General features: G+C 34.4%; 1 protein-coding gene across 2 annotated transcripts in view; it reads right to left on the reverse strand.

The window, feature by feature from the left end:
* Positions 1–8,519: 8,519 nt before the first annotated feature.
* Positions 8,520–12,886, reverse strand: part of syt12 (synaptotagmin XII) — a 39,090-nt gene continuing 34,723 nt past the window's right edge. For both annotated transcript variants that reach the window (XM_061959661.2, XM_061959660.1), the window contains 2 exons: positions 9,291–9,424; positions 8,520–9,184 (listed from right to left, as the gene is read on the reverse strand). In XM_061959661.2, the coding sequence (XP_061815645.1) occupies positions 9,011–9,184; positions 9,291–9,424 (308 nt within the window). In that variant the 3' untranslated portion in view covers positions 8,520–9,010. The remainder of the gene's footprint in view (positions 9,185–9,290; positions 9,425–12,886) is intronic.

The raw sequence follows: 12,886 nt of genomic DNA on the forward strand, positions 1-12,886 counted from the left end.
GACACGAGAAACTATCTCGTGCGCATGAGATACATGTCTAAAAAAAAATAAAAAATTATAACAATTATAAAAAACATTTTTTCCTCCATGTCCCTTTAGTGGCTCTGTACAAACCAGCTAGGTAGCAATCTTTTTTCTTTTATTATTCCTTTTCATAATTTAGTCAATAGAATAGAATAGAATGCCTTTTATTGTCACTATACACAGGTACAATGAGATTAAAAGCAACTCAAGTATCAGTGCGACAACAAAACATAGGAAGGAAAGAAAAAGAAAAATTATAAAAGAAAAATACTATACACTATAAAGAAAAAGGTATACCGGCTCGGTTGGTAGAGTTGCCGTGCCAGCGACTTGAGGGTTCCAGGTTCGATCCCCGCTTCCGCCATCCTAGTCACTGCCGTTGTGTCCTTGGGCAAGACACTTTACCCACCTGCTCCCAGTGCCACCCACACTGGTTTGAATGTAACTTAGATATTGGGTTTCACTATGTAAAAGCACTTTGAGTCACTAGAGAAAAGCGCTATACAAATATAATTCACTTCACAAAAATTAGTGCAAAAGGAGGTAAGGCGCAGTCCAGTCCTGAGAACGAATGTTCTGAATGTGTTTGTAGAGGCTGCCCTCTAGTGCAGTGGTCCCCAAACACCGGGCCACGGCCCGGTACCGGTCCGTGGATTGATTGGTACCGGGCCGCATAAGAAATAAAAAATTTTATAAAAAATTAAAAAAAAACATTTTTTATTTTTTTATTAAATCAACATAAAAAAACACAAGATACACTTACAATTAGTGCACCAACCCAAAAAACCTCCCTCCCTCATTTATACTCATTCACACACATTCCCACAAAAGGGTTGTTTCTTTCTGTTATTAATATTTCTGGTTCCTACATTATATATCAATACAGTCTGCAAGGGATACAGTCCATAAGCACACATGATTGTATTTTTTTTATGACAAAAAAAAAAAAAAAAAATAAATAAATAAATAAAAGTTTGGGGACCACTGCTCTAGTGGGTTCCTCGGACCACCACACACTGCCACGAGAGCCCGGATTTCAGGGTACAACACTGTTTTATTTTCACAAATATTGCTCGGCTTTTGCTTTCTAGCAAAATGTATTTTTTCTTAGTCCGTGTCTCTCTCTCTCTGGCTCCCACTCCAACACCAACAACTTGTCTCGTTACGGCTGCTGCTAATAAAGGCGACAGGTGATTAGATAACAAGGCCTAGCCGGGCAAACTCCTCACCTGTGGCTGTCTTCGAGGCCGGTCCTTGCACACCCCGTTCCGCGGCAGGCCCGCAGACCACACCCCCCTCCACAGTGTTGTTTAAATATTATAATGATTAAATATAATACTATATACTTATATACAGAAGCATTCAGACTGTGGTGGAAAGTAAAAATTGCACACAGAGAGCTGCTAAACTATAAATCAATATACACAATCATTTGTGTTCAAAACTTAAGAAATACATTCACCAGGCAAAACGAGGTGATTTGTTTTCCAAGATTCCAATTGTTCCAAGTTGATTTAGTTCAAATGAAGAAAATGTCAAAAGGTCATGTTGAATGTGTTTTATTTCAAACAGCATTGACACAAGCATGTGAGCACGTCCACAACAATAAGTGCCAAAGAGCTTCATGCATGGTCCAGAAGTCAAACGCTGACTGGAAATGAAGACTATTGCTTGATTATTTGGCACGTGAGAATATCCGTCAATGTGTGAGTGTCATTGGGTAAAAAAAAAACCCCAAAACGATTCAATTGCAGCACAAAGTCATAAAATGTAGCATGACGTGAAACTACATTCACTCAGAGCGTCAACAATGTAATGATAAATCAACTACGACGCCATTGAATAGATTTAGACCAGGGCTGTCGAAATGTTTTAATGTAATAAAACGAAACATAGCATCGCAACACAGAGTTAGCGTAGCAAAAGCATATCTTGGACTAATTCGAGCGTGAGGAATATTGTCCTTTGATTAAATGTTTATGCATAATGTAAAAAGTTTGGACAACCCTGGTTCAACTATTTTACATTTAAAATGATTCCCAAAGGCAACGATACTGGCTTTTACAGTGAAGACAATTATAATCTGGCAAGAACACAAAAGAAATGTGCAATTTTTTTTTACACTCTTAATAATGCCTAGTATTGCAATTTTAACGGTAGAAATAGAACAACATCACGTCTGTTTATATCGGCCACCCTGTAACATCTGCTACAAATTACATTTACATCACCTGGAAAGAGAGAGAGAGTACCTGGATTTCAGTTCTTTTTTTTTTAAATCACAAGAAAACACCCGCAAAGTAGGTACCATGCAAGTGTGAGTGGTCGAGTTTGGTAGGGGGGCTTCATGCCCGTCGAGGGTGGGCCGCATTCAACCAAGAGTCAACTTTGGCATTGGCACTCAAGTGTTATCTTTCATTCCAGACCACTGATTGTGGGTTTGTTTGGAATGTTGAGTAATAACACGGTGATAAAGCACTCAAATAAAGACAAACAAGTATTTAATGTTGCATTTTTTTCAAAAAGGTAGTAATTTTAACATTAAAATGTTAAAAAAAAACAATCATCTAGTTCTATAACTTTAATCTCTGATCTGTTTTCTCTGAACATTAACTTTCTGGTAAAGTGACTATTGCTTTACTCATGATAATACATTTTTTATGACATACCGTATTTTTCGGAGTATAAGCCGCTCCGGAGTATAAGTCGCACCGGCCGAAAATGCATAATAAAGAAGGAAAAAAACATATATAAGTCGCACTGGAGTACAAGTCACATTTTTGGGGGAAATTTATTTGATAAAACCCAACACCAAGAATAGACATTTGAAAGGCAATTTGAAATAAATAAAGAATAGTGAACAACAGGCTGAATAAGTGTACGTTATATGAGGTATAAATAACCAACTGAGAAGGTGCCTGGTATGTTAACGTAACATATTATGGTAAGAGTCATTCAAATAACTATAACATATAGAACATGCTATACATTTACCAAACAATCTGTCACTCCTAATCGCTAAATCCTATGAAATCTTATACGTCTAGTCTCTTACGTGAATGAGATAAATAATATTATTTGATATTTTACGGTAATGTGTTAATAATTTCACACATAAGTCGCTCCAGAGTATAAGTCAAACTATGAAAACAACTGCGACTTATAGTCCGAAAAATACGGTAATATAATTATTTAACTTTATTCTCTTCAAATTAACCTTTTTATATACTATTTATTTAGTATGTTATTTTTGCAATGACGTTTTCTAAATCAATGTTATTTTTCTCTACTTTCCCCCTACTTTCATGTAATATTACAAATATAAACTTGTAATGTTACAATTTTATTCCTATCAAATTAACCTTCTTCGTGTACTATTTATTTAGTACAAGATTATCGTAATATTGTGAAATTTTCTATATCAATGCAATTTTCCGTCATTATTTTCCTAAAGTTTCTCTATTTTCCCGTAATATTACACAATTATTTTCAAAGTTTTACAACTTTATTATCTTCAAATTAACATTGTTTTTATACTATTTATTTAGTACATTATTCTTACAACAGTGTTACAACTTTATTCCATCAAATTAACCTTCTTCATATGCCATTTATTTAGTACATTATTATCATAATAATGTAACCTTTTCTACATCAGTATTATATTTCTCGACTTTATTTTCCTAAGGTTTTTCTATTTTCACGTAATATTACAAATTTATTCTAATAGTTTTACAACTTTATTCTCATCAAATTAACTGTCTTCATACAGTATTTATTTAGTACTTTACTCTCGTAATAATGTGACATTTTCTACATCAACGTTATTTTATCTGACATTATTTTCCTAAAGTTTCCTTATTTTCACATAATATTAAAAATGTATTCTCATGGTTTACATCTTTATTATTTTCTATTGAACCTTCATCAAATAGTATTTATTTAGTACGATATTCTTGCAACAAGGTGACATTTTGTACATCAGTATTATTTTTCTCTAATTTATTTTCCTAAAGTTTCACTATTTTCACATAATATTACAAACATATTCTCCTAGTTTTAGATTTAGACTTAGACTTCCTTTTTATTGTCATTCAAATTTGAACTTTGCAGCACAGATTAGAACAAAATTTCGTTACATAAGCTCATGGTAGTGCAGGATAAAAAAGCAATAAGGTGCATGTATAAATAAATAAATATATATAAATAATATATAAATATATATATAAAATAAATATATATATATAAATATATATAAATAAATAGATTACTGTACAGATAAATACCGGTATATTGCACTTTTTCACATGCGTCCACGTTTATGGATGTATGTTATATTGTCTTTTTTATTCCAGCGAGTTAATCCATTAACTAATATTCTCCTAGTTTTATAACTTTATTTTCATCAAATTAACCTTCTTCATATACTATTTATTTAGTACGTTATTCTTGCAACAAGGTGACATTTTCTACGTCAGGTTTATTTTTCTCGACTTTATTTTCCTAAAGTTTCCCTATTTTCACATAATATTACAAACAAATTCTCATAGTTTTATAACTTAATTCTCATCAAATTAACCTTCTTCATATACTATTTATTTAGTACGTTATTCTCGCAACAAGGTGACATTTTCTACATCAGGTTTATTTTTCTCGACTTTATTCTCCTAAAGTTTCCCTATTTTCACATAATATTAGCAATTTAGTCCCATAGTTTTATAACTTTATTCTCATCAAATTAACTTTCTTCATATACTATTTATTTAGTACGTTATTCTTGCAACAAGGTGACATTTTCTACATCGAGTTTATTTTTCTCGACTTTATTTTCCTAAAGTTTCCCTATTTTCACATATTACAAATGTATTCCCATTGTTTTATAACTTTATTTTCATCAAATTAACCTTCTTCATATACTATTTATTTAGTACGTTATTCTTGCAACAAGGTGACATTTTCTACGTCAGGTTTATTTTTCTCGACTTTATTCTCCTAAAGTTTCCCTATTTTCACATAATATTAGCAATTTAGTCCCATAGTTTTATAACTTTATTCTCATCAAATTAACTTTCTTCATATACTATTTATTTAGTACGTTATTCTTGCAACAAGGTGACATTTTCTACATCGAGTTTATTTTTCTCGACTTTATTTTCCTAAAGTTTCCCTATTTTCACATATTACAAATGTATTCCCATTGTTTTATAACTTTATTTTCATCAAATTAACCTTTTTCATATACTATTTATTTAGTACGTTATTCTTGCAACAAGGTGACATTTCCTACGTCAGGTTTATTTTTCTCGACTTTATTTTCCTGAAGTTTCCCTATTTTCACATATTACAAATGTATTCCCATTGTTTTATAACTTTATTTTCATCAAGTTAACCTTCTTCATATACTATTTATTTAGTATGTTATTCTTGCAACAAGGTGACATTTTCTACATCAGGTTTATTTTTCTCGACTTTATTCTCCTAGTTTCCCTATTTTCACATAATATTAGCAATTTAGTCCCATAGTTTTATAACTTTATTCTCATCAAATTAACTTTCTTCATATACTATTTATTTAGTACGTTATTCTTGCAACAAGGTGACATTTTCTACGTCAGGTTTATTTTTCTCGACTTTATTTTCCTGAAGTTTCCATATTTTCACATAATATTACAAATGTGTTCCCATTGTTTTATAACTTTATTTTTATCAAATTAAACTTCTTCAAATACTATTTAGTACGTTATTCTTGCAAAAAGGTGACATTTTCTACATCAGGTTTATTTTTCTCAACTTTATTTTCCTAAAGTGTCCCTATTTTCACATAATATTAGCAATTTAGTCCCACAGTTTTATAACTTTATTCTCATCAAATTAACCTTCTTCATATACTATTTATTTAGTGCGTCATTCTTGCAACAAGGTGACATTTTCTACATCGAGTTTATTTTTCTCGACTTTATTTTCCTAAAGTTTCCCTATTTTCACATATTACAAATGTATTCCCATTGTTTTATAACTTTATTTTCATCAAATTAACCTTCTTCATATACTATTTATTTAGTACGTTATTCTTGCAACAAGGTGACATTTTCTACGTCAGGTTTATTTTTCTCGACTTTATTTTCCTGAAGTTTCCCTATTTTCACATATTACAAATGTATTCCCATTGTTTTATAACTTTATTTTCATCAAGTTAACCTTCTTCATATACTATTTATTTAGTATGTTATTCTTGCAACAAGGTGACATTTTCTACATCAGGTTTATTTTTCTCGACTTTATTCTCCTAAAGTTTCCCTATTTTCACATAATATTAGCAATTTAGTCCCATAGTTTTATAACTTTATTCTCATCAAATTAACTTTCTTCATATACTATTTATTTAGTACGTTATTCTTGCAACAAGGTGACATTTTCTACATCGAGTTTATTTTTCTCGACTTTATTTTCCTAAAGTTTCCCTATTTTCACATATTACAAATGTATTCCCATTGTTTTATAACTTTATTTTCATCAAATTAACCTTTTTCATATACTATTTATTTAGTACGTTATTCTTGCAACAAGGTGACATTTTCTACGTCAGGTTTATTTTTCTCGACTTTATTTTCCTGAAGTTTCCCTATTTTCACATAATATTACAAATGTATTCCCATTGTTTTATAACTTTATTTTCATCAAATTAACCTTCTTCATATACTATTTATTTAGTATGTTATTCTTGCAACAAGGTGACATTTTCTACATCTGGTTTATTTTTCTCGACTTTATTCTCCTAAAGTTTCCCTATTTTCACATAATATTAGCAATTTAGTCCCATAGTTTTATAACTTTATTCTCATCAAATTAACTTTCTTCATATACTATTTATTTAGTACGTTATTCTTGCAACAAGGTGACATTTTCTACGTCAGGTTTATTTTTCTCGACTTTATTTTCCTGAAGTTTCCATATTTTCACATAATATTACAAATGTGTTCCCATTGTTTTATAACTTTATTTTTATCAAATTAAACTTCTTCAAATACTATTTAGTACGTTATTCTTGCAAAAAGGTGACATTTTCTACATCAGGTTTATTTTTCTCAACTTTATTTTCCTAAAGTTTCCCTATTTTCACATAATATTAGCAATTTAGTCCCATAGTTTTATAACTTTATTCTCATCAAATTAACTTTCTTCATATACTATTTATTTAGTACGTTATTCTTGCAACAAGGTGACATTTTCTACATCGAGTTTATTTTTCTCGACTTTATTTTCCTAAAGTTTCCCTATTTTCACATATTACAAATGTATTCCCATTGTTTTATAACTTTATTTTCATCAAATTAACCTTTTTCATATACTATTTATTTAGTACGTTATTCTTGCAACAAGGTGACATTTTCTACGTCAGGTTTATTTTTCTCGACTTTATTTTCCTGAAGTTTCCCTATTTTCACATAATATTACAAATGTATTCCCATTGTTTTATAACTTTATTTTCATCAAATTAACCTTCTTCATATACTATTTATTTAGTATGTTATTCTTGCAACAAGGTGACATTTTCTACATCAGGTTTATTTTTCTCGACTTTATTCTCCTAAAGTTTCCCTATTTTCACATAATATTAGCAATTTAGTCCCATAGTTTTATAACTTTATTCTCATCAAATTAACTTTCTTCATATACTATTTATTTAGTACATTATTCTTGCAACAAGGTGACATTTTCTACGTCAGGTTTATTTTTCTCGACTTTATTTTCCTGAAGTTTCCATATTTTCACATAATATTACAAATGTGTTCCCATTGTTTTATAACTTTATTTTTATCAAATTAAACTTCTTCAAATACTATTTAGTACATTATTCTTGCAAAAAGGTGACATTTTCTACATCAGGTTTATTTTTCTCAACTTTATTTTCCTAAAGTTTCCCTATTTTCACATAATATTAGCAATTTAGTCCCACAGTTTTATAACTTTATTCTCATCAAATTAACTTTCTTCATATACTATTTATTTAGTGCGTCATTCTTGCAACAAGGTGACATTTTCTACATCAGTGTTATTTTTCTCGACTTTATTTTCCTAAAGTTTCCCTATTTTCATATAATATTAGCAATTTAGTCCCATGGTTTTATAACTTTATTCTCATCAAATCAACTTTCTTCATATACTATTTATTTAGTACGTTATTCTTGCAACAATGTGACATTTTCGACATCAATGTTATTTTTCTCGACTTTATTTTCCTAAAGTTTCCCTATTTTCACATATTACAAATGTATTCTCATAGTTTTATAACTATCCTCATCAAATTAACTTTCTTCATATATTATTTATTTAGTACGTTATTCTTGCAACAATGTGACATTTTCTATATCAATGTTATTTTTCTCGACTTTATTTTCCTAAAGTTTTGCTATTTTCACGTTATTTACGAATACATTCTCGCAGTGTTACAACTTTATTCTCATCAAATTAACTTTCTTCATATACTATTTATTTAGTGTGTTACTTAGTGACATTTTACAAATCAATGTTATTTTTTGTCGACTTTATTTTCCTAAAGTTTCCCTTTTTTAACGTGATATTTCAAATTTATTCTCGTAGTGTTACGACTTTATTCTCAAGAAGCTACTTGTGTTCTTGTAAGAAGTCACCTTCACACTGCTTGTACTCAATTTCATTGGTTTTACTTGTACTTTTCATGAATATTCTCAGCTACAAAACAGACATAAAATCATGTTAAATGGAAAAGTTTTTTTTTTTTTTTTAAAGGAGTGTTCACTGAAAAGTTAGAAAATGTCATTTTGGACATTTTCAGATCATACCGTTGTTGAAATAAAATAAGGGATGAATTGATTAATATGCGCCAACAAGTAACCGTAATTGGGGTCACACACTGGCGCCGCGTTCACCAGACACTTTATTAGGTACGCTCTAACGTGTCAACAATCCAATCCATTGTTCCTTTGCAAAGATCATTTACTTGGAACTAGATCCTGCGCAAAGGGTGCCACATGGACACGGGCTTCCTCAGGGTGGCCAGCATCTGGTTCCAGTGGGTGATGCCCATGCCACTGGCCTCCGGGCCGATGATCACATGACCCAAGTTCTCGCCTCGGCCGTCGTCTGAGGCCTCCGCCACCGTGACCCTCAGGGAGAGCTCCTGTTACATAAGCATGACTCAGTCAGCCTGACTCGGCACTTTTGTCCCGTGGCGGGGAGCCGCATTAACCAATGAATGCTGGCGCCAGATAAAGGCTGAGTGTCACCTGCAGGACGAGGGAGGGCACAGAGAAGATCATGGCCTCGTTGAAAATGGGGTTGGTGTCGTCCCGCTTGGTGGACGTCTTCTTCTTGCTTATCTTGCGGCCGTCTTGCAGGAGGTAAACTTTGACGAATGGATCTGCAGAGTCAAAAACACTCTTTTTGTATTCACTTCAAACAGGCTTAACTAACTGAACGGGTGCAGACTTGCAATCAAATCAGCTTTGAAGTCAATGATGTCTTGTATAAAAGTATGCTTTTAACTTGAAGAATGAAAAATTCCGTCATGCACGTACGAGCAGCGTCATTGTCATTAAATGTTGAATGTGAAGATCTAAAGAGCAACATCCGCCCTAATTCTACTGTAGATATTATCGGTATCGGTTTCAAAAAGTAAAATTTATGACTTTTTAAAACGCCGCTGTGTACACGGATGTAGGGAGAAGTACAGAGCACCAATAAACCTTAAAGGCACTGCCTTTGCGTGCCGGCCCAATCACATAATATCTACGGCTTTTCACACACACACACACAAGTCAATGCAAGTCATACTTGGTCAACAGCCATACAGGTCACACATTGAGGGTGGCCGTATAAACAACTTTAACACTGTTGCAAATATGCGCCACGCTGTGAACCCACACCAAACAAGAATGACAAACACATTTCGGGAGACCATCCGCACCGTAACACAACATAAACACAACAGAACAAATACCCAGAACCCCTTGCAGCACTAAGTCTCCTGGGACGCTACAATATACCCCCCCCCCAGTCTTGGTGCATGACTTGAACAGTCCTATCTAGTCTTTGAGGATGAAGATAGCCAGACTACATTTGTCCTATTTAGTCTTTGATAATAAAGGTAGCAAGACTAGAGCTGTCCTACCTGGTCAGTAAACATAAAGATATCTCGACCAGAGCTTTCCTATCAAATATTTGACCATAAAGGTAATTACTATGGACCTGTCCTATCTAGTCTTTGAGCATGAAAGTTAGGTTTATCAAAATAGGTTTTCATCACCTTAAGAACATAGCCAGAGTGCGCCCGTTTCTTCCTCAGGGCAACACGGAGGTGCTAATGCATGCTTGTATTTCCTGTCGTTTGGACTACTTTAATGCCTTGTTGGCTGGTCTTCCCAAGAAGAATATCAGAACTCGACAATTATTACAAAACTCAGCTTCATTCATTCAATCAACTCAGCACATTACACCAGTTTGAAAGTCGCTGCATTGGCTCACCGTTTGCTTTTAAAGTTGTATTATTACAGTAGTTTTAAATGTCTCAATGGCATCGCTCCTTCGTATCTATCTGACTTGCTTTTAAAATATCAAACCTCCTAGATCCTGAGGTCCACTGCCACCAAACTTGTATCTGCAGAAAATTCCAGACCAATGTGACCAGTATGACTTCAGACTTATGACTGCCTCATGACTGCAGAGACTGTTGATATTTTCTTTTTTCCTTTTTTTTTTAAAAAGGTCAAATACCTTTTTTATTAGGCTTTTTACTGATCATGTTAAAATCTTCTTAGGTTTTCTTTATTATGTATTTATTTATTAGTTGCTAATAATTAGTTATTTTATTTCTAATACTTGTAGTTATTCTCTCGTTTTTCCTCAATCTTCAGTGCCATGCCAGGTTTTAGAGCAAGGGTCTAAAACTATGGAAGTCCCAAGATAAAAAAATAAAAAAAATCATAATTTTTTTTTTAATTATTATTTTTTGAACCACAAGCCTGCTCAGTGGCCTTTTGGTTAGAGTGTCCGCCCTGAGATCGGTAGGTCGTGAGTTCAAACCCCGGTTGAGTCATACCAAAGACTATAAAAATGGGACCCATTACCTCCCCGCTTGGCACTCAGCATCAAGGGTTGGAATTGGGGTTAAAATCACCAAAATGATTACCGAGCGCGGCCACCGCTGCTGCTCACTGCTCCCCTCACCTCCCAGGGGGTGGAACAAGGGGATGGGTCAAATGCAGAGGTTAATTTCACCACACCTCGTGTGTGTGTGACTATCAGTGGTACTTTAACTTAACTATTTTATTTCTATATATATTTTAAACTGTTTTATACTATTTTTTAGATGGTGTTAATTGTAGTTACTTGTAGTTATTCTCTCGTTTTTCCTCAATCTTCAATGCCATTCCATGTTTTAGATCAGGGGACCCCAAACTACGGCCCGCGGGCCGGATACTGCCTGCCAGCGTACAAAATCTGGCCCGCGGGAAGTCCCAAGATAAAACAATTTTTTTTAAATGTATTATTATTATTATTATTTTTTTTTTTTAATTATTACTTTTCTAAATCTGTCTTTTCTAATCCATTTTCTACAGCTTGTTACTCTCTGGGTCTCAGGGTCTCCACTCAGGCAAATCGTATTGTCTAAAAATGCATTTTCCCATCGATAAGTGAGCAAGGAATATATATATATATATATACATACATATATACATACATACATATACATATATACATATATATATATATATACATATATACATACATACATACATATATACATATATATATACACTGTATATATATATATATATATATATATATATATATATATATATATATATATATATATAGCCGTCAGGCTGAAGAAGGAGTCCTATCGGGTTCTTTTGGCTCATGAGACTCCTGAGGCAGCAGACAGGTACCGACAGGCCAAGCGGTGTGCGGCTTCAGCGGTCGCGGAGGCAAAAACTCGGACATGGGAGGAGTTCGGGGAGGCCATGGAAAAAGACTTCCGGACGGCTTCGAAGCAATTCTGGACCACCATCCGCCGCCTCAGGAAGGGGAAGCAGTGCAGTGTCAACACCGTGTATGGTGGGGATGGTGCTCTGCTGACCTCGACTGCGGATGTTGTGGATCGGTGGAGGGAATACTTCAAAGACCTCCTCAATCCTACCAGCACGTCTTCCTATAAGGAAGCAGGGCCTGGGGAATCTGTGGTGGGCTCTCCTATTTCTGGGGCTGAGGTTGCCGAGGTAGTCAAAAAGCTCCTCGGTGGCAAGGCCCCGGGGGTGGATGAGATCCTCCCGGAGTTCCTTAAGGCTCTGGATGTTGTGGGGCTGTCTTGGTTGACAAGACTCTGCAACATCGCGTGGACATCGGGGGCGGTACCTCTGGATTGGCAGACCGGGGTGGTGGTTCCTCTCTTTAAGAAGGGGAACCGGAGGGTGTGTTCCAACTATCGTGGGATCACACTCCCCAGCCTTCCCGGTAAGGTCTATTCAGGTGTACTGGAGAGGAGGCTACGCCGGATAGTCGAACCTCGGATTCAGGAGGAACAGTGTGGTTTTCGTCCTGGTCGTGGAACTGTGGACCAGCTCTATACTCTCGGCAGGGTCCTTGAGGGTGCATGGGAGTTTGCCCAACCAGTCTACATGTGCTTTGTGGACTTGGAGAAGGCATTCGACCGTGTACCCCGGGAAGTCCTGTGGGGAGTGCTCAGAGAGTATGGGGTAACGGACTGTCTTATTGTGGCAGTTCGCTCCCTGTATGATCAGTGTCAGAGCTTGGTCCGCATTGCCGGCAGTAAGTCGGACACGTTTCCAGTGAGGGTTGGACTCCGCCAAGGCTGCCCTTTGTC

This window comes from Nerophis lumbriciformis, linkage group LG05 (genome assembly GCF_033978685.3).
Source record: "Nerophis lumbriciformis linkage group LG05, RoL_Nlum_v2.1, whole genome shotgun sequence".
NCBI classification, from domain to species: domain Eukaryota; kingdom Metazoa; phylum Chordata; class Actinopteri; order Syngnathiformes; family Syngnathidae; genus Nerophis; species Nerophis lumbriciformis.